The following is a 22,591-nucleotide window of genomic DNA, read 5'->3' on the forward strand; positions in this document are numbered from 1 at the left end:
ACAGAGGGTCACATACACTGGTCCCAGGATCAATGACCTTATCTACAATGGATAAAGCATATTCTAAATTTATCAAGTGGCCTGTTGCCCCAAAAGGATCTGAATACTTCCTCCACCACAGCATCTGCAGGACTATTTTTACACTGAGGTATTTGTACTTTTAATAAGTAAAAGATCTGCACACTTCCTCCACCACAGCTTCTAAATTAACTTAGTAATTTAGGAAACGTGGGCGCTTTAGTGGAGTCCGTGAAGGCAGCACGGGCCTGGGTTCTCCTTCTACGTCAATGACACTGGGCGGTTCATGAATGGGGTTCTGGAGTGGGAGGGCCCGTCATCTGACTTTACCAGGCAGTAAAAAAGTGGGTGTTGTGCTGTAGTGTTTGGTTTGGTGCGATGCATCTTCATGACTGTTTTTAAACCCACGGGCAGCGGTTCACGGTGCGTACGGACTGCAGCGGAGCCATCAGCCGACATCCATCCGTTGAGACGCGCAGGCCAACGGCAGGCGTGCAGCGGGTGCAGCGGGGGGGAAAGCTAGCTCCGACCCAAAGAGACTCAGTGACACGGCAGCCCCGGAGCCAGAGGAGGCAGAGCCGCGTCGGTGAGCCATGGGGTTCCGCAAGAAGAACAAGAGCCCGCCGGTGCTGAGCCACGAGTTTGTGATCCAGAATCACGCCGACATGGTGTCGTGTTTGGCCATGATTATCCTCCTCGGCCTGATGTTCGAGGTACTGTGTGATTGGACAGGAGCTAGTGATGTTAGCCGCTGCTGCTAGCTGTCGTTAGCTGACATGACAGCAGCACTCCAGGGGCAGGGCGCTAGCGTGTCTCTCTCCTTCCCTTCTCATGTGTCTCACTGATTGCCAAAGAAGATGGCGAGGAGGCCCACTGGCACAGCTAACAGGTCATTTTACCAGTCGGCTAATCCACTGCCTCCATAGGGAATCAAAACATGTATATGGCCTTTGGCAGCAGGATAGTCAGACTAGATGTCTGCAGCATGCTACACCTCTCATAGCTGACTAGCCATGACTGAACGAAACAATATACTGACCTGTCCTCACCCACACCAAGCCATCAGACTTAAAATATTATAATAACTGATCAGATTTTGTCTCTGTCAACCTCTACACGTGTAGATAAAGCTGGTTTCATAAGCTTGATATTGAATCTTCAATGCCTACACTCAGGGGGAAACTGAAGCCCATGATACCCACTCATCCGGACACAATGAGAGGCATTGTAGCACTGATAGTGAACTTAAAACATACCTCAGTTTTGCTAGAGACCCCTGAGAGCCCCTGCAGGCAGCCCCTGGAAGTCTCCAGACCCCAGTTATGGGACTCACTGAAATTAGGATATAGCAGTGACACAGCAGTCCTCATTAATAGCATGTGCATGAAATGATGACTGAATCTCTCACAGTTGTTTGGCACCTGTTGTAAAAAGGTGTCATGTCTGAGGGTAAGGTTCACTTCCATGGGGACAATCCAAGAGGATTATACACGTTTATTGTACTGTTTGTTTATTAACTCGAAGGCTTGTCTTCCTTTGTACGAAATATGCCAGTGGTCAGTGACCAGCTCTTTCCTCTGACTCAGAATCAACCCATTGGTCCTGCTTCTTTCTCTGTGTTCCAGGTCACAGCCAAGTTTGCCATCATGTTCATCACAGTCCAGTACAATGTCACACAAGTTCTTGGTGAGCTGAAGTTTATAGGTTTAGTAATGCTTTCAGTGTCTTTAAAGTAACAAGTGTGCAAGATTAAGGGGGAAATAGTGGCATCTACTGGTGAGGATTGCAAATTGCAACCACTTGAAACTTCTGGTTCGAAATGGTTAGAAATCCTTAAGGGTGCTTTCAGACCTAGAGTTGTCTCCTTTGGTCCGAATCAGGGACTCATTTTGTTGCAAAGTCGAATAATTGCCAAAGTCGAAGTTCTCACGGCACCATTTACAAGCAGACCAGATAAAATGCCCTGCACCAGAAAGCTGCTCTTGATTGGTCAGAATTTCCATGTGGGGAAAAATCCAGCAAGTACACAAAACATTGAAGAAGAGTACACTTGTAAGATAAATGCGACACTTTCTAATGTCACAATGGAGGGACAACTACGCAGGTTGATTTTAGCGCTGCTCATCGTGGACTATATTGCTGTCATTGTTCATTTTAGTCAAACCATACAGTTTGAAAACGAGGCGCAGCTCCAACTAGAAAACAATGTTTTGATGCATTGGATGTGCTGAATGTGCATATTAAGGCAGTACAGGAGGAGGTGCACATTAATAATCCTCCAGGACTGTAACATGCTCATGTTTAACCCAAACAATGTGTCATATGACTGCAGTTGGTTCGGACCCAGGTCGGAACACGTCCCCACAAACGAACCGCACCAGAGTTAGTTTGTAACCTCACCGAGGCCACCTTTAAGAAGGTCTCGGTCCGGTTGTTTTGGTGCGCCAGTGCTTGGTTTGTCCATTCTGGGCTACTGTAGAAACATGGTGGCGCAACATGGCAATCTCCTTGGATGAGGTTTAGCTCCCTATGGCGATATAACCCGCTCATTCTAAGGTAACAAAAAGACAACAATTTTTTTTCAGGTGATTATACACTAAAGAAAACATACTTATTATATGATATTCTATTTCAGCCAATATATCCCCCTAAACCACACACTGAACTTTAAAGATAACTCAACTTAACTTCAATTCCTGCATCGAATTACTAAATAAATGCTTGTAAGCCATTGTTCAGGCATTTATGTTTAACTTTATGTTTCTCTGCTGCTACAGATGAGAAGAGTGATCCAGTGAACCTTTACCAGTACGGCCCTAAGGATGTGGCCACTGTGTTTTTCTACCTGCTCATTGCGGTCATCCTTCATGCCTTGATACAAGAATACATTCTCGATGTGAGTACATCAATGTCCAAACTCAGCAGCTGTCATATTAGCTCATGTTGTTACTAGTTGTTTGCGCACAGCAGTATATTATTTTCTTCTCTTTACTTACGTGTACAAACACGGCATGCAGCAAACAGAAACTGTGCTGAAGAACGTCTCCACCCTTAATGTGTCAGCTTGAACGCGATCAGATGCGTCTGTGTGGTGTTTGATTTCCAAAGCATCAAATAATGCCTCATGTGTTGGCTCTGTTCTGGTCCATGATGACTAAGGTTTGGATGGCTGCTTGTAGATAATCGGGTCCAATCCTTCCAGCTGCATGTGCACTAAATCACGATGACTGAAAAGATGTTTCTTCTGGCATGTTTTGCCTTTGATGTCCCGCTGAGGTATCATTAATAGAAAAAATATTTTGATATATTTTCATTCCAAAAATAAAAAGCTTTTGTGGATCACACTCAACCAGGATTTTTTAAAGGTATCTGTCACTCTTAAAAGATATTACCCACTTTATCATGTCTGTCTGAAAGCATTGAAACAGGTTTGCTTGCTGTAATTCTCCTGCTGTTCATACTTCTCATTCCTAATGCACTTACAGTTTAAGAGATGGGCGATGAAATCCTCAGTCCTTGTTCTGTGTACTGAATTTGGACTTCAGTGTCTTGTTCAAAGGGAACTTGGACGTTTGAAACACCATCTCTGCTATTATCAAACGACCTGCTTTGCTCCCTGAGCCACTCGGACTAAAGATAGACTTAGAAAAAATGTGTAACCATCCTTTAAAAACTGCAACATTTGTGCAAGAAGGAAAAAGTAGAAACTTGCACAGCTGCCCTGTTTATGCTGATTATAATTTATGTTAAAGACGTGACAGTTACAACTCAGTTACATGCAGGGTTATATGCTTAAAAGGACAGTTCATCCCACAATCAAATACACATATTTTTTCTATTACCTGTTGTGCTGTTAATCGGTCCAGATTGTTTTGGTGTGTATTGCACAGTGTTGGAGATATCGGCCATACAGATGTCTGCCTTCTCTCAAATATAATGAAACTAGATGGCACTCGGCTTGTGGTGCTCAAAGCGCCAAGAACAATAAATTTAAAAACTCAACAGCAATGTCTCATTCCAGAAATCATGACATGGTTACTCAAGATAATCCACAGACCTTGTTGTGAACAGTTTCATGTAGAAACTATTTTCTTTCTACCAAACTTCACTCTCCAACTGTGTCACCTCACAGAAGGAAGCTTGTATCTGTAAGTACTCTTGCGTTGTGTAGATAAAACGATGACCCACTCTCAGTCACTGTCCGGCTTGAGCACACATTTATTTCGGCACTGGTGGATATAAAACAAGAGCCACAGCCAGCTCTCATTAACAGTCCAGAGACAGCAGACTGTAACAGAGGATGAGGCTCAACTGTGAAGTCTGTAGGGGCTCATCAGTGTGGCGTTCAAGTACATACACAAAAAAAGTATCTCTATGGTAACTTATACATCTCAACAAACAACATAATAATGACACAGTTTAACAATAAATTTGAAATCAGTGCATCTTCCCTAATGGGAGAAAGACAGCTTGTAATGGTAAGTTTGATCACCAACTTATTAACTCTGTTACACATCTCCTGCTAGCTCACCTAGCACCACTGATCTAGCTCACGTCACAGCTCAGCCAAGGAGGACGCTTTTAATGTTTACATCTCGCGCTGTCACAAGCACAAACGTCTCATCTATTAGTAAGAGCACGCCTCCCTCTGCGCAGTGATACAGTTGGCAGGTGTAGTTCAACAAAAAGAAAATAGTTCCTACATGAAACTGCTCACAACAAGCTCTGTGGATTATCTTGAGTAACCGAGTCATGATTTCTGTAAAGAGACATTGCTGCTGAGTTTTTCAGCTGTATTTTTTTGTCACTTTGAGCACCACAAGCTGAGTGCCATCTAGTTCCTTTATATTGGAGAGAAGCCAGACATCTCTACGGCTAATATCTCCCAAACTTGGCAACTCACACCAAAAAAAAATCTAGACTGATAAATAGCGCTACACGTAAAAGGAAAATATGTGTGTTTGATTTGGAGGTGAACTGTCCCTTTAACCTCATAAATCAAGTAGTGAACATTTATCTGCAAATATCTCATCTGAGTTCTCTCTGTGTAATATTTTGTTCAATTTCAGAAAATGAACAGGAGGTTGCACCTGTCGAAAACCAAACACAGCAAGTTCAACGAGTCGGGACAGCTCGCGGCGTTCTACCTGTTCTCCTTCATCTGGGGCTGCAGCATCCTGACAGCGGTACGAGGGTCAGGGGTCACAGAGACACACTGTCCTAACCTGCATTAGGCTTTATCTTACGCCATGTCTCTCTGTATCTCACAGGAGGACTTTGCAACAAATCCTACCTTCTTATGGGAGGGTTACCCACACACTCACATGGTGTAAGTAAAGTTTATAGACTCCTGTGCATCAGATGCTCATATTTTACATCTTGGTTTTTTAATCCCAGAAAAATTGAAACAAAACACTTAATTACAAGTTCCAAAATCAGGCTAATAATGTGTGGTTATCACAAAATCCCACAGCACACCTGGATTGGCATCACGGCACACCATTTGAGAGCCACTGATCTGTTGTATATTAACATTATATATCTTCTGTCCATGTTGAAATATCACCCAGGCTCTCACCTCTGCACAACCTGTCCTCTGTCTAGTTTTCAGGTCAAGTTCTTCTACATTTGCCAAATTGCCTATTGGCTCCATGCACTTCCTGAGCTGTACTTCCAAAAAGTACGGAAGGTAAGGATCATTTTTTTAAATGTCGTACTTGAAAGCAGCTTATATATGTTCACCAGTGGTGTTGCATTGCAGATGAGAGGTGGCACATTGGCTCAAGTGAAAAAAGCTTTAATTTGGGTTTTACAACAATGTACAGTGGAGCAGTGCAGGAATGAATCCTAAAATGCAAATATGAGTTGTGTTATGTTAGCACGTCTGGTTCTCTTGTCTCAAAGTCAGTGGGTTTTTGGTTAGATACCTGAAATAAGGTATGTTGTTAGAGATTTACATTTTGTTCTGCAACATAAAATACATCAGGAAATACCCCACTTGTGAATTTTGAAGCTTTTAGGTGTCTTAAAAAAGATGGTTGCTAACAAGTGGCTAAATGAGACTACAGAAGACAGCTTTACAGCCTCATTGTGGTAGGCTATGAACGAACTACACAACATTTGCATGACTTAAATGTCAGTAACGTTAGCCTTTTAATACTGGTGCTTGCATTTATGCTTTAGAAATCATAAATGTGGTTCATTTTTTCGGATTATTTGCTGTCCAAAATAAATTTTTGTTTGCCACAGAGCTTATTTTCTGCAACAATCCAAAATCTACTGGTAAAATCCCACTGGCTTTTTGTCAAGGGAAACAGGGGGATGCTTACTTCAGAGTTGGCCTCCAAAAAAATGTCATCTGTAACCTCAACAGATGAAGTGGTGAAGAGGTTGTTGTGTTTTGGCCTCTGCGTATGATAAATGCAGTGTTTGTACCTTAAAGTCCTCTCTGACCACTGCCAACTCCTGCCGGCGTTTTCACGTGTCTCATGAGGAATCAGCTGTCAGTATGGAGCACATACAAACACCTTAAACAATCACACCTTTGTTGCTGCACTTACACATAAGCAGGACTCACATGTTTTCTCTTGGTTGAATCAGCATGAAGAAGCTACCACACATTATCACCCCCTTTTTATACTCCATTGAAAAAGCATTTTCATTTGCGCTTTGCTGAGTTAATGCATGTGTGTGTAGCTGGTTTGTTGATATGTTTTGCGCACATACATTATTTTAGAGCCAAGCAGATGGCGAGACTTAATTTGCATAGAAAATGTATCACAGTTTCAAAGCTAAAAGCTGGTTAATGAGTGCTGGCTGCGTTTTAACGGTTGTTGAGTTTAAGGAAAATAATTGCTCCTCAAGAATCTTAAACTATACAGTAAACAAAACGACTAAAATCTACAGGACACATAAAATACTTAATGTCCAGACTTAAAAATACAAAGAGCCTTCATGATACCTTTCCAGCAAACTGTTGTTTGTGGTCATTAAAGCTGCTGCTGTTACTAACACAGTCTTTCTTTCCTGCTTTGTTTTATTTCCACAGGAGGACATCCCCCGCCAGCTCTATTACATTTGCCTTTACGTTGTCCACATCACTGGTGCCTATGTCTTAAAGTGAGTGAAATAATTCATTTTTCTGAGCATATCCTCTGAGGATGAAGTAAAGAGGCATATTCTTGTTATATCTCTCTCAGAGATCGAAGCTAACCAGTGCCTGATAAAATGGTTTGAACTCTTTACTGCAGGAGTGTCAAACTCATTTTAGTTCATGAGCCACATACAGCTCAGTTGTTTAAAAGTGGGCCCGACCAATAAAATCACTGCATAATAACCTATAAATAACAACTCCTTCAAAATTTTCCCCTTTTTAGTGTAAAGAAAATCATTCTGAAAACATTCATCCATTTACAAAACAAATGATGAACGACCCACGATATCCTTAGAAAAATTATTTGCAAATTCAACAGTATGTCTCAATTTTTCCACATTCAGTTAGTCTACTACTCACTCTCATTTGATGTGACGTTTTTCATAATCTTTTACTAAAGTGGAAGCTGTTGAAGAAGCAGGTTTATTCATTCCCTGCCTTACAAACCATTTACAATCTGAAGTTTTATCAGTGTCTCAGCAGCAGGGTTCCACCCATATTGTTTTAAGATAGAAGTCTGATACAGATTCTTTTGTACTGACAATATTTTGCACAATGTTTGATATCTTTAAATGTGACCACAGAAAGTATGTATTGTTATTTAAATCACCCCTAAAACCTCTCAGCCTTCACATGTGCATCAATTTTATGTGTGCAGAGTCATGTAGTGGGCCGGGTTGGACCCTTTGGTGGGCTGGTTCTGCCCCCTGGGCCGTATGTTTGACACCCCTGCTTTACTGGGTAAAGCTATCTCAGGAAAGTGCATAGAAGTAAACTCAGTACACGATTATACAACAAACAACTCAGATCTGACACTAACCTACTGCACAGTATCTGTGTTATGGAGTGTGAGTAGTTGTTACTTGCGCAGTGTGGTGTGACGTATATCTGTTGTATGAATTTCACGTTTACTTCCTGTCAGCTCTACAGTCCAAGGAAACTATAAAAGATGATGATGATTATATGGGTAATAGTGGGACTTGCCATGACTGCCCTATTAAAGGCGCAGTATGTAAGAATGTGGCCAAAACGATTACTGCACTCAAATTCAAAATACTGCCGCGAGTTGTGTCCGCCCCCTGTTTGAGCAAGTTGGGCTTCTCTGCTGCTAACGCTGCAGCTGGGATACAGCGGAGGAGGAGCCGGCTGCTGATGCTATATGCCGGGACACTGCTAATGCTGCTTGCCGTGCTGCTAACGTTTGTTTCTCAAAAAATCAGTCGGGTCAATGACCCACCTGCACATGGGCTACAATGTATGATCGAAAATTAATAACAGTTGAAAGTATTCGAATTGTCCATCCCCATCTAGCTATGATGCTAGTTAGCCAACTTTGCCTAACGTGAAAGCTTACCTGTTGAGGAGAAGAGTAGCCACTTCGACATCCGATTTCAAACTCTTCTCCGCTTTAAACCGTCTCCACCGTTCAAAAGTATGTCCTATATAGACCCTTGCTTTGCCTCGAGTTTTGTCTTGGTGTTTTTGGGAATCATAACGAGGTCGTTTGGGTTTAGTCGCACCGTCAGCCATTGTAGCTCAGTCGTAACTGGCAACCCGGATGCTGAGACTCTACTGACTGCGTGACTGGTAGATGGCGGTGGGTGGCGCAACAGGCCAAAACACAAATTCAAAACATAAACATGATTTGCGGACCGTAATTTTTTTTTTTTAATGCGAATATTCTGGCTGTACTATTGTTGTCAGTGAGATCAGTATGTTATATTAACATTATTCCTTAGTCTCTGTGACACATAAGGATGATTTTACGACTATTTGCTTTTTTCTTACATATAGCTCCTTTAACTTAAACAGGAGTGGAACCAATGCAAAATCTCAATGCTGTCGCTGATGATGGGCCTTCCTTTTTTTATAGTTTCCTTGCTACAGTCATGTTATTTTCGCCCCTGACCTTAGAGACCAAAGTGCCTTTTAGTTTAGTTTAGTTTAGTTTAGTTTAGTTTATTATTAGCTACTGCATTGTAGCAGCTGTTCTTCCTGAGGTCCACAACAACTTAACATTTGTGACAGTTTACAAAACAATTCCATTGAAGACTAGAACATTGACACAAACAAGACAGTTCCTGGTAATACAATAATAAAGATATATGCTTTTTCATGATTTAATTTGGAAAGTTGACGGCCAGTTTGGGCTAAATTTTGTTGTGATTTCTGATGATGCTCCATTATTGTAATATTAGACCATGTATTTACATGATACTATACAATCACATTAGTATGTCTCCATACACACATTACATGTGCATTAAATGGAATAGTTCCCAGGGAAACAATATTTTACCATGCAAGTTAATCACAGAGTATGAATCATATTATATAGGTCACCTTGTTCACAATTCACGTTACTTCTCACAGTTAGTTTTGTGCGTGTTGTTGATTGCATTTACTGTTCATGTTTGTATGTAGTGTTATTGATCATTTTCATAATCACCTTTGTCTTTAAATAGAAAAGTTAGCCTGTCTGCAAGTTTATGAGAAGGAAGGTCACCTTACAGAGCTTTACTGCTAGCTTTCGAAAGACTGTGTATGTCAGTCGATTTAATATTTTTTGCAGCATTTCCATGCACTGGGTGTAAAAACAAAAAAACTATAGCAACCTAACGTTAGCTAAGCTCTAAAAATCAGGCTAACGTTAGTGCTACACTGAGTGACTGACGTTAGCTAACGGTTATCTTCTAAAACTCTAAGGTGAATATAGGAATGATTTAAAACACGACACATATTTGAATGGTAAGTACTATTGAAATATAAGTTACAAAGCTGACTCTTGGGCTGTTGATCAAACAACAGATTGTACTTTAACATTTTCGTATGCTCACCACCACAGATACGAGTATAGAAGAGAAAGACTCTCTTTCAAATTCAAAACAAATTTAGATCAAACTGTAAAAACAGGCAGTGCTGATCAAATACAAACCAAAAATATGTCACTGTGTTGTGTATTTCTGTCCCTAAAATGTCAGAAACATATTTTAGTGCACTGTTTGGCTGTAATATGAGAATTAGTGAACAAGAGGCTGGTGCTGGTTAAAAAAAAAAAAAGTGAGATCAAATGCTAAAACTTGGCAACACTGATCAAATATGAACCAACATTCTGTAACTGCGTCACCTATTTTTGTTTAAAATATTTTCAGACACATACTTTAGCTCACTCTTTAACTGCCAGAGATTATTTGTTACGATCCGGCTGCCATATTGTTTCTTGTGTCAAAACAGCCAAGCTCACATTACATCACCCACCAGCGGGAGCGTTTATCGGTCCGGTGCGTCACAGTGCATTCTTGTAGTTAGAGGTTTTTCATCTCTTAAGCAAAAGCAAGTGCTTCAGAGCTTTTTCTCCATTTTCTCTGGTCATATTACACCAATTTAAAAAGTATTTGCAAGGAGTCTTTCTACTGCATAGACATCCTAGTTTTATGAAAAGCAGTGAAATACTTCTTTAAGGATGAAAAAGCTCTGGGATTACCAAGGCTGGAGGCGAAGGTAACTGTAGAGGCTGAGCCAATGCTTTAAACCACTGAGGTGCTGCACTGAGATGACTTAATTGACGCCCTGATTGTTACTGTGTCTGATGAATCAAAGTCTGATTCAAACTTGCCAATTGAAGTGTCCATTAAACTTGAACATGTTTCCAATAATACTCAAAAACATCCACACGTCTAACTTCCGCAGCAACAAGCTGTTAAGTTGAAAGGTGTTATCTCCTGGTTCACAGTCAGAAGAGAACATGTATCTGATAGTGTTCAGTGTTGTCTCCTCTCTTTCTTCATATGCTAAGTTGTCCTTAGTTAACTCTGTGTTGCTGTCTCGCTCTGTGTCCCGTCTGTTCAGCCTCCACCGACTGGGCCTGGTGTTGCTTGTCCCTCACTACCTGGTGGAGCTTCTGTTCCACGCTTCACGCCTCTTCTACTTCAGCGACGAGAACAAGCAGAAGGGGTATTGCTTTCATTCATAAACAAGTTTGCGTGTAGCGTTTGTGCCTCCCTGATCCCAACAACCTGACGCAATCTGTTTTTCCTTTACAGTTTTACTCTGTGGGCGCTACTTTTTGTCATCGCCCGCCTCCTCACCCTCACACTCTCAGTTCTGACGTTTGGCTTCGGGCTGCCCCGTACAGAAAACCAGGGCTTTTCCCTAGCAGAAGGCAACTTCAATGTGCTCACCATAAGGCAAGTCCAGATGGCAACTGACACGAAAAGCCCTTAATGTCTCCAACTGAGCTAATTTACCGACAGCATTAAACCTAAAAACAACCAAATGGCCAAAGTTTTGTTTTCCTGTTCACAAGTTAAATCACTTAAACGTTTATTGTTCCTTAAACGTGTCCTCCCAACCCCTCAGGATGACTTGTCTGGCAGCTATTTGCCTGACACAGGCTTGGATGATGTGGAAATTCATTAACTTCCAGTTGAAAAAGTGGAGGGAGCACAGCCAGAACCAGGCCTCAAAGAAGAAGGCAGTCAGCCCAAAGAGCAAGCCTCACAAAAGGGAGCCTGCGAGGGGTGAGTGTTCATCAACCTCAGCATCTGGTCAGTGAACCAAAAGAGACATAAAAGGCCTTTTTGGACCGCAGGAACTTTTTCATAGTTCTCAGAACCTCCCTTTTTGTCGTGTCCACATCACACGAACAAGGAACGATCATAGTTCTCAGAACGCTGTTTTGGGGGACTTTTTTAGCTCCTATGTTAGAGTAGGTGCTCTCCCAGTACAGGAGGAAACATCAGTGACTAAAGTGTATGTTTATTGGTCCACACATTGTAAGTGTACATTGATTGATTGAACACAGCAGTAGGGCTGCCCCCTTTATGGTCGAACACACATAAGTCGACCATAAAGGTTATATACACCATAATGGTTGCTTAGTCACAGAAAAAAAACCCCACACTTATCTACACACTTCTAAACAGCTCCTGGAAGAGGATCAGCTCTGCACTCAGGATTTCAGGTAAATAGGCTATACAATGCTTGTTAAGTTTGCTTAACAACCTCAGACGCAACCTGCCGCCGCGCTCTTGAAAGCTGGCAAAAAAAGCCACGAGTAGCGCCCAGCGACTGACCTCACACGATTGAATCAGTCTGCTTGCCTGCTCCATGGGTGGCACAATATGTAATCAGTGCCAATCATTCAGGTAATTTTATACGTGGCAGTTGAACTTTTTAGGCTTCATGTACCACTGAGCAACTTTCCTATGAATGAACGGGGTACCACCTCCAACGCTGTATCCAGTTCTCTTTATACATCCATGGAAGACAGCTAATGCAACACAGACAACTGCCATTTTAAAAACCCGTCAACCGTGTAAACAACAGACAACACAAACAACAGCTTGTAACGACAGAAATGAAAGAAAACACGAACAAATGAACAGTGAAGTCACAATTTTGACTTGTCACAGCGAACGTACGTCATTTTGGTGTTCCTATTGGTAGTGTGAATGAAAACAGAGATAAAGCACTAGAAGGTAGTCGTGGGCAGTTCTCTCAGGGATTCCCCAGAACTGTTTGGTCTGAAAACGCCTACTGTAGTGTTTCAGTTAATGTCTCATTTCAGATTTTTTGCAGTATTTCTCACTGTTGAACACATACACCTGAAATCACCTTCATCAGTATTGTCTCTAACCACTTGTCTCGTCAGGAGGTGCTGTCAACGGGGTCGTGAAGTCCGAGGACAAAACATCACCACGGGCGAGAAAAGCCAAAGCTTCATAAAGACGCAAGAACTGGGTGGAGAAAAGAAAAAAACTGAGTGAGGGAGTTCTGACAGTGTGACATAATGTCTTTACACAACTTCAAATTTTGTCTACTGCTCTCCAAAACAAGCGTTTTAAGCGCACTAAGAAACCTTACCTTACAACTGTCCCTTCGGGGGTTGAAACTCCTTTTTGACAAGTTCAGTGTTACTGTCTGCTAGACATGTTTATTGTTAATTTGGGTTCTCGGCAGATGGGATGTTGGCGGGATGAGTTTGATGCTTTAACAGGATAGATTTCAAAGTGTCCTTTTGTATAAAACTACGATCACTCACCGGGTACTTTTAAACTGAGTCGCTCTTCACTAATCTGAAACAGTAAACGTCACAGTAAGTTCAAAAGCAGAAGAATTTTTGACTTCAGGGCAAGTTAATATAAAGTGTTAATGTACAGAATAACTTTACGGGGTGTCATTTTAAGTTTGGGCCTTATTTAGTTCACCTTACAAACAGGCCACTGGCTCAAGTCCCCCAAATAAAGCCTTTTTTTCTCTGCGAGACAGCACTCGGATATTCTGCTGTCGTCAGGAAAAGATCCTAAATGAATCGCTCCAGAGGAATATTTGTGCTATTTAGGTCTTTGGCGTAGCTGCAGCCAGAAAACTGAAGCTTGTACTTAACTCCTTGATCATTTACTGCCATTATTTGACAGCCTCTGCCTTTGAAATCCAACACGTTAACAGGATTGAGGCACTTTTGTATTATTGTTTGCTTTTATCACTCAGCCTGGTAATCGGCTTCACCCTGTTTCTGGGGCTCGTCCAGGTTTGGGTGACCTACCAAGAGGAAGCTGCACTGTAACCTGTGATGCTGTACTGTATGCATACAGTTAAATCTTTATATCGGCATGATCGGAAACTTGAGCAAGAAACTGTGTTCGAGGCTGCGATTCAGTCTTTTCTATGGTAATGTCAATGCATGATGGTTTAAGGCTAGTTATGGCTAGTTTCCTACCTGTGCTGTTGAGTTTGCATCTCTCTCACACACACACAAACACACACACACACAAGCATTCAGTGGCCTTTTTACAACTGCTGCAAGAGGTTTGAGTTATTTATTTTTGCCATATACTACAGATAGTTATTATTTTCTATGCTTTTGACAAGCTATAACCAGCAAACACAGCGGTACATAGCAACTGCGTTTAGTTAATCCAAACAATACAATCTTTCTTCAAGTGTCCTTATAATGTCTGTGGTTTGTATCACTCGTTCTGCTCGTTTCGCGTTCTGTTTGCCTTCTCCGTTTGCTTTTTTTATTCTCGGGTATCAGGGGACAAGCTACCCACCACTTACACTATAAGATGCATCCCATGGTGCAATGGGAGGTGTGTTTGTAAGGGGATGTGTTTTGTATGCCTGTGCACTTACTCGTGCGTGTGCAGTATTGTTTTGCCTACTGTGTATTTGAATTAACTGGGCGTGAATGATGGTGATGATGGTGATGACAACGATGTTTATTGCTTGTCTCGTAAAATAATTATTGCCTGTGTGCAGAGCATGAAATGTGACAATCTGTTCATTGACTCCTGCCCCGTTTGTTGGATTTCACGATCTTATCCTTTAGTTCACTTCGGTTGGGCCCCGTCTCAGCTCCCCAACACGCTTCTGTGTGTGTGTGAAACACTGAGTCGTGGATCGGTGTGTGTTCTATAGGTTACTAAATGCTTATGTGTTCACTGTCTCCGCCCCTCAGATGCCCCTTTTTTTCCCCGCGTGAGAGAGATTCTGTGATTTGCGTTTGCCAAATGTGGCATGTTTCGTCCTCCCTGCTTCACCTTTTCAATGATCCTGACATTGCTATGGAGTGCACGTATTGTACTGTTGGCCACACTCGTTCCTCGCCTGGACGTGGAGTCCTGCTCTGTTACTAAAGCACTGTGCATGTGACGCTCTGTGCAGAAAAAAGACTGTACTACCTGTCTGCAGACAGATGGAGTTTGGAGTCTAAGTCCAGAGCAGGGATGAGATGAAGATGCCATTCATTTTTGCTCCCTTTAGCGCTCCTTATTGGGACTTTGGCGTTCTTTAAAGCCCAATGTCTGTGTATGGCAGTGTCATAGGAGGGAAGGAGGAGCAGAGGACTTATGTACCAGCCTGTTATTAAACTGTCTCAGATGTAAAAGAGAAAAAAAAACTGACTTAACCCTACACTGTACTAAAATATGTGTCAGATTTTTAAGCTATTTTTATAGAGGGGGAAACTGTTGAAATTCACTGTTGTTCAGTACACACGTGTGAATATTTGTTTTGCATCCATATTGATATGAATTGTTTTTTTATATAAGAATGAAGCTTGCCGAACTGTTAGCGTGGATATACATTGTGGTATGAGTGTAAACATTTATTTAGCCTAACAGTTTATTTAACTTCATGGCCTTATTAGAGCAAAGTGAACTCAATTGTAGAACAGTGCTCAGTTAACACTACGCTGCAGGTGTACGCTGCAGCTTTCACAACTACATGTCTCATGATAGTGAAGTACACCGTCATACCGACACTACTCATCCACACACCCAAGTTTAAATATATAATGAGAGGAGCAAATGGTCAGTATGGTGTTTTATTTGTTCCAGTCCTGCAGGTGTTTTTCAGTACTTGTGATCGCAGGACGAATATTTCTGCAGAGTGAAGCCATCTGTAAGCGTTTCTTGCTCATCAGATGTCACCCTGTGCAACAGTCAGCGGCCGTTTTAGGCTCTGAAACATGAGCCGCTCTTGCAGTTCACAGCCCCCCTCGCTTTGAGACACAATAGCCTGTATAATCCCACAGGAATGCACTTTTTTCTTTTTGCATAATATGCATTATGTCAGAGCACCATAACACTGCTCACTTGGGCTGTTTTCTGCATCGATTCTCGGTGAATTACAAATTAAGAGTTGCTCGATTTCAAACTGTGTGCATTTTGTAATTGTTGAAAACTTAAAAAAAAAAAAAAAAAGGCTGCAATGATTTAACTGTATGAGCAACCTAGGTGGCAACAATCATTAATGCATCTGACCATAAGAACACTTAAAAAAAAAAGACCTGCACAGCAAAGACACACGTTTATTGTATTCTATTAATTCATTCTGCATTTGTTCTTGATTTGTTCTTATGTTGCTGCTTGTTTATAGATGTTGCGGTATATTTCCTTTACCAATATGTTGTCTCTGAACTGCTCTGATGGTATATATTTATGCAAATTTCTCGTGAGTTCTGATCATTTCTCTCCGTCACTATTTTTTTATTTCATGTTTGAATAAAGCTTTTATTCATTACACGCAACTTGTTGAACATATTTTTTAACGTACTGCCCACAGTTTGAGTCGCAGGACTGTCGCCATGGAAACTCCTTGTTTAAAAAAAAAAAAAAAAAATCATGTGAAAACATTGCAGTTTCAAAGTGCACTGTGAATTATGAGAGCTGTAGATAATTACCCACTCCTGAGGTGAACCAGTAGTTAAAATGTCGTTGACAAAGCAGAGTCATGCATCAGATATTGTTTTTTTGTCCTCCACCTCCTGCTCATTACACCTTTCCACCTATTTCACTTAAGGATATATTTGGAAACCTGCTGGATTTAAACATTTTTCATCTGTACTACCCATTGGGGGTGTTGTCAGGAGACATGAGGAAATATTGGACAAATCCAACTTTGTGGCTAATTACCACCAGGGGGCAACGCTGAGCTTTTTGCCTGAGGGACAGAAGCAGTCTGCAGGGGCATAGCTGCATACAGACCTGCATTAATAAATCACCAGTCAGAGTGAGAAAGACAGAAACATTGTCTTATCACACAGTGTGCAGCTCAAAACTCTCAAACAGACTTGAATGTGAAGCAACTGATGGGTGTGTTTATCCAGATATGGGAGTGTGTTTCACATAAGAGACCGCCTGAGCTTTACTGTTGTGCAATTTGACTGGCAGGGCACTGTAAACATGACATCTGCAATCCACGGATGGTGAGGTACGAGCACAATACGGAGGAGAGACACCTGCAGCTCACGGCTAATGCGATGTGTTGTTTCAGAGTAATGGGTTTTCTCTGGGCAATCAGACAGCATGATGGATCAGAGGGAACTAGAGAGGCAGGCTGGAGCTCTGCAGGGTCAGCACAAGGACAGGAGTTCACACACACACTCTCCATCACACACACACACACACACACACTCACTGATGGCTGTATCCCCAAACCAAACATATACATGACCTGAATCCTCGGAGGGGGTGCTTCAAAAGCAAACTTGCAGAAAGAGTCCAACAGCAGGGACCAGCTAAGGCGAGGAAGGGGAGAAAAAAAAATCACTATCCCTCTTTTTTTTTCTTTAATTCCTCCCCTTCATCCAATGAGGATAAATCTCTCGCTGAATCGTCAGTATTATGTGTAATTTCCATATAAATTAGCTTCATTAAAAGGGGAGTACTTTCTTATTTAACGAAGCTCATTTGAAATTCTGTATTTAATAAGACATGCAATCCCAGACTTGCAGACTAATAGCCAACAATTAGCAGGACTGGAGCATGTATGAGTGTGTGTGTGTGTGAGTGTGTGTGTGTGTCCGTGTAATCTCTCTGAAGTATTGTCGTCCCTCTGTGTTATTTTCATTGATTGTCTCAAATGAGCAAATTGGGCAGCAGCTGCTCTCCCAGCCAGGTTTACTTGCACTGACCCATGAAGCACGTTGGAGATCTGAGACGCTCGTGACCTCACGGCTATTTGTGAGCGAGCACACGAGAGGGGAGTGTGCAGTGAGCGAGGTGAGCAATAGAGCAGGTGTAGACCAATGAAGGGCAGAGTGTAGCAGGGGTGGAAACATCTGGAGGGATCAGAGGCATGGGAATGAAAAGCAGACGGAGGGAGTGAAGACAAAACGGTGAAGGAAGGGAGAGGCAGAGGAACAGACAGACGGAGAGCGATGTTGAGCAGAGGGCTGTGATTTACAGTAGAACCAGGCAGGATAATGGAGGGACGAGTGTGTGTGAGTTGGGTGGAGGAAAGTGGTGCCCTATCAGTGTCCATCAGAGCCTGCTAATGCAAATTAGAGCAGACTCCTAAATCCTACAGATGAAGAGAGGAAAGGAGGGAAAGGGGGCTATGGATAGCAGTGAGATAAACAAGAGACTAAATGACTGGATGGGAGGAGAAAGAGATAAGAAAAGGCAAAAAAGGAGATGTTAGAAGATATATTTTCATCCAGCATTACCCCTTATTAAAGGTCCAGTTAATCCTTCCAGTCCTTCAGTGTATAATCACCTGAAAATAAGAATAGTTGTGTTTTCGTTACCTTAGAATGAGCTGTTTATATCTACATGGGGTGCAGGTCTTCATCTGAGATCGCCATGTTGCACTGCCATGTTTCTACAGTAGCCCAGAACGGACAAACCAAACACTGACTGTAGATAGGGCCATTTGCTTTTTCTTGTCGGCCACCGAGGTTAGCAGCCCCTCCATGATGAGCAGTGTCGGAAAAACACTGATTTGTTACATGAAACTTATTTATTCAGTGTTTTAATAACCTTGTCTGTTTGCTTTGTAGAGGAAGAGACCTCTGCAGATAATTTAGCTCACAGTAAAAACCTCCTGAACGTATGGATCATGAGTTTTCAGAGAAAAAAGGTGAGCACACATGGGCTAGCAGCCCATCTCTGACATGCCAAAAGGTGTTGGAGAGCACTGATTAGTAACGTGAAACTGCTATGTTTAAAGCTGCTATTTTTGTTTTGGAGAGAAGGAGACAGGTACCGATAAAAACCTCCTGAACTTCTAGATCAGAAATAAGGTGGGCATATATAAAGTTACCAGAAAAAATAGGTGAGCACAGATTAGCAGGTTCTAGCCTAGCGGCCATCTGCAACATATCAGAGAAACATTGATTTGGAGCATGACATTACTTTATTCAACGTTTTTACCAGTTTAAATCACCTGGATCGTTTGTTTTTGAGACGGAGAGACGTCTGCAGACAAATCGGCTCCCGGTAAAAACCTGTTGAACATCTGGATCTTAAGTTATCAGAGATATAAGGTGAGCACATGTCAGTGTGCTAAGCTAACAGCCCATCTGCGACATGCTAAACAGTGTGGAAGAAACACTGATTTGTAATGTGACACTGCCTTATTCAGTATTTTTTTTAATCAGTTTTAATCACCTGATCTGGTTGTTTTGGAAAGGAAGAGACAACTGGGGATGATTTGGCTCCCGGTAAAAACCTCCCTGAACAATAAACATTGAAGCAATTCTAACTGGGAGAAGTTTCAGCTGGTTGCAATCTGCAGTCCTCACCACTAGATGCCACTAAATCCCCTGAATCTTACACACTGGACCTTTAAATGGATTTCCCCACCTTACTTAGTATCCAGCTTTCTACTACCTAGTGTGTGCATGTTAATGTTTGTGTGACTGTTTTATTCAAGTCAGTTGAGAACAAATTGTTTTTGGTAATAGCTCTGGCAAAAAAAAAAAAAAAAAACGCTTGATGTGCAATTGAGGGAAAGTTGAAAAAAAGATTAACAATAGGAGACAAAAAATCAAAAGGCTGTGAGGTTAAACATTGCTGCTTGTGTGTGGAAGTTCATTAATGGCAAAACAACTGAAACTACATAACACAAATTTAAATGGAAATCAGTCTTCAAGCCGAGATTTGAGTGAGCATAGAACAGGTTGTGAGAAAAAGCTGGGACAGAAATGAGTGTAATAAATGTCTGGCAGACAAATGCTGTCACAGGACTAAAGAAGCAGGGACTCGTTTGTTTGGTATCCTGTCGTACACTCTCAGTTTTGGAAGTTTGTGTCCCTTTAAGCAATTTCAACCCGAGAGCAAAATAAAATCCAGTGGATTTGATATGAATGTAAAGTGTAAAGGCTCACTCACACCAGCATTTAAAGGTCCAGTGTGTAAGATTTTGGGGGCAAAGATAGCATATAATATTGATATCTATGTTTTCATTAGTTTATAATCACCTAAGATAAGAATAGTTGTGTTTTCATTACCTTAGAATGAGCCGTTTATATCTGTATAGGGAGCAGGTCTTCGTGGAATTTTTCCCATTTAGTTCAACTCTGATGAACAAAACCTTCAAAAAAAAAGGTGGAAAATGTTTATTTTCTGTGTTACTGTTATCTACTTTGAATGTGGACTATGTGAGGCTTTATGCTGTGGTTCCATTGTGTTTTCCAGCTAATACCTCCTTCTTTTTTCGAGAATATATTCAGGCGATGATTAAAAAACAACTTTTATTTCAGTGTGTTTAAACTTATATAGCTCAATGACAGAAGCACTTACAGTGATACTGACTGTTGGATAAAGAACTTCAGTATTACCTTTAAAATGAGGTCATGCATGTACATGTACTAAAGATGAATCAAAAACAGCTTTCAGTTTACTTCAGTTCTGTCAGGAACACTTTAGTCAAAGAAAACTTCATTGCCATATGCAGTATTAGGGGCCGTTTAGATGTAGCGTCTTTTGCGCGCACAAATCCATTAGTTTCAATGTAGACGCGCGTCAAGCGTGCTCACAATCCAAAGTGACACCGTAGCGGTTCGCATTCGGTGCGACGTGCCTGTTTTTCCGTGCGCGTCCGTGGCGCACAGAGATGGAAAAATCTCAACTTTTTTGAATGCAGCAAGCGCATTGCACGTCATGTGATAAGAATTAACCCATCAGCTCCACGGATCTGCTTCTTCCTTTCCGTCCAACGGACTTCACAACATCCGGTGGTGTGAAAGGCAGCAAGCAATGGAGGAGCGACTGATCATTCTTGTCCAGGGATACCCAGAGTTATATGACCTGTCTTCGTCGTACTACTTTTACTCCAACAGAAGGAACAATGCCTGGAGAATTATCAGCTCGGAGCTTGGGATAACTGGTGAGCATGATGATACGCTATTTCTGTGTCACTTTTTACTCCCCCTGTGAGTGACAGGCGGTTTTGGTTGCTTAGTAACAGCAGGCGCGACAGTAGCGCAACCTCCGAAGCGCCTTGGATAAAAGGATGGAAACGGCACAGCTGGCGTTTTTCACGCGCTTTTAGACGCTACATCTGAATGTGGCCTTATATTTGGTGGTATGGCTCTGTTCTGGGGCCTCTCTGCCCTTTCTTGGGCCAACACAGAAAGCCTAAAGTGGAGAGAGCACACCTCTCCACTCTTCCATGCACCTACATGGAAAGCCTTAAGACAGAGAGCACATCTCTCTGCCCTTCCACGTGCCTCAGTGGAAAGCCTAAGGTGGAGAAAGCACACCTCTCTGCCCTCCCAAGCGTGCTTGTGTGGAAAGTCTAAGGTGGAGAGAGCAAACCTCTCTGCCCTTCCACGTGCCTCTGTGAAGCCTAAGGCAGAGAGAGCACACCTCTCTGCCCTTCCATGTGCCAACATGGAAAGCCAAAGGCATAGAAAGCCCACCTCTCTGCCCTTCCATGTGCCAACATGGAAAGCCAAAGGCATAGAGAGCCCACCTCTCTGCCCTTCCATGTGCCAACATGGAGAGCCAAAGGCATAGAGAGCACACCTCTCTGCCCTTCCGCTTGCCTACGTGGAAAGCCTAAGGTGGAGAGAGCACACCTGTTTGCCCTGCCATGCGCAAACAAAGAAAGCCTTAGGCAGAGAGAGCACACCTCCCTGCCCTTCCACGTGCAAACGAGGAAAGCCTAAGGCAGGAAGAGCAGCAGCAAAGACCCGCCCCCAGGAACAGAGCAGCATCAATGACAAACAGAAATGACATTGATAAGTCAGACACAGCATCCAAAGGAGGAGCTGGGGTGGAGGCGGGTTGCAAAGCAGCTTGCAGAGGAAGCAGCAACAGTAGGCAGGCCAGAGCAGTTTAAATAGGGCGTCCTGAATGACACTGGCCAATTGGTTGCATAGAAAGGAATCATGTGATCTATCAGCTGACCCCCTTCATCAATAAGCTGCTCCATCAGTTGATTGGGCTGTTTGAGATCAGCTGATGTAGCTGGGATGTGAGTTGAGCTTGACATAATGTCCTGCCTGAACTAACACTATGCTCAGTGTATGCCTTGGATAGGCGTTTTAGGTGAATTTGGATACATTTTACAGGATGCTTCACCTGTGCACAGACATGTTCTCCTAAAGAATTAGACTGCCTAAACTAGTGGGTAAAATCATGAGATCACATGTTGAACTAAGTGCACACAAAATCAGGATGTTGTGCTTAAATCTGTCCCCACGTGTTCTAAAACCTAGACTGATTGGAGCTTTTCCTGAGCTTACTCAATAGCTTTGCAATTAATAAACTGACCTACATATGGACATTATGTGTTTTTGTACTGCTGTGGCCAGTCCATGCTGGCTGTTTGCAGGACCAAACCAAATCACTGTGAGGCGTGTTGCAGTGTGAGCTAGTGAGGACCTCTGTTATGGAGTCAGAACGTGTCGCTCTTGCCTCGGGGCGTTCACATTGAGCAACACAGAAATCAACAAGAATGTAGAGAAAATATGATTTATGCTCGTCCTCTAGACAGCATGGAATGTCTTCTGTGTGTGTGTGTGTGTTTGAATGCGGCCCGACACCAACAAGCTGTGCATCTGGAACATGAATCTTTGCACACCTACACGCATGTGCATGCACATACACACATGGCCCAGCCAGTAACTGGGACAGCTGACAGCACTAGCAGGGTCACATGTGTTTATACAGTCTCATCTGTTCC

At 42.3% G+C, this 22,591-nt stretch overlaps 1 protein-coding gene across 1 annotated transcript; it reads left to right on the top strand.

Annotated features, from left to right (window-relative positions):
• Positions 1–305: 305 nt before the first annotated feature.
• zgc:113278 (Translocating chain-associated membrane protein 1-like 1-like) lies at positions 306–16,198 on the top strand. The gene is made up of 11 exons (XM_050065351.1): positions 306–731; positions 1,644–1,704; positions 2,796–2,914; positions 5,088–5,204; positions 5,289–5,347; positions 5,623–5,707; positions 7,067–7,137; positions 11,021–11,125; positions 11,215–11,358; positions 11,531–11,691; positions 12,825–16,198. Exons 1-11 carry the CDS (start codon positions 612–614, stop codon positions 12,896–12,898), a joined length of 1,116 nt encoding a protein of 371 aa, XP_049921308.1. The 5' UTR covers positions 306–611; the 3' UTR covers positions 12,899–16,198.
• The last annotated feature ends 6,393 nt before the right edge of the window (positions 16,199–22,591 follow it).

This window comes from Epinephelus moara, chromosome 16 (genome assembly GCF_006386435.1).
Source record: "Epinephelus moara isolate mb chromosome 16, YSFRI_EMoa_1.0, whole genome shotgun sequence".
Classification (NCBI taxonomy): Eukaryota; Metazoa; Chordata; class Actinopteri; order Perciformes; family Serranidae; genus Epinephelus; species Epinephelus moara.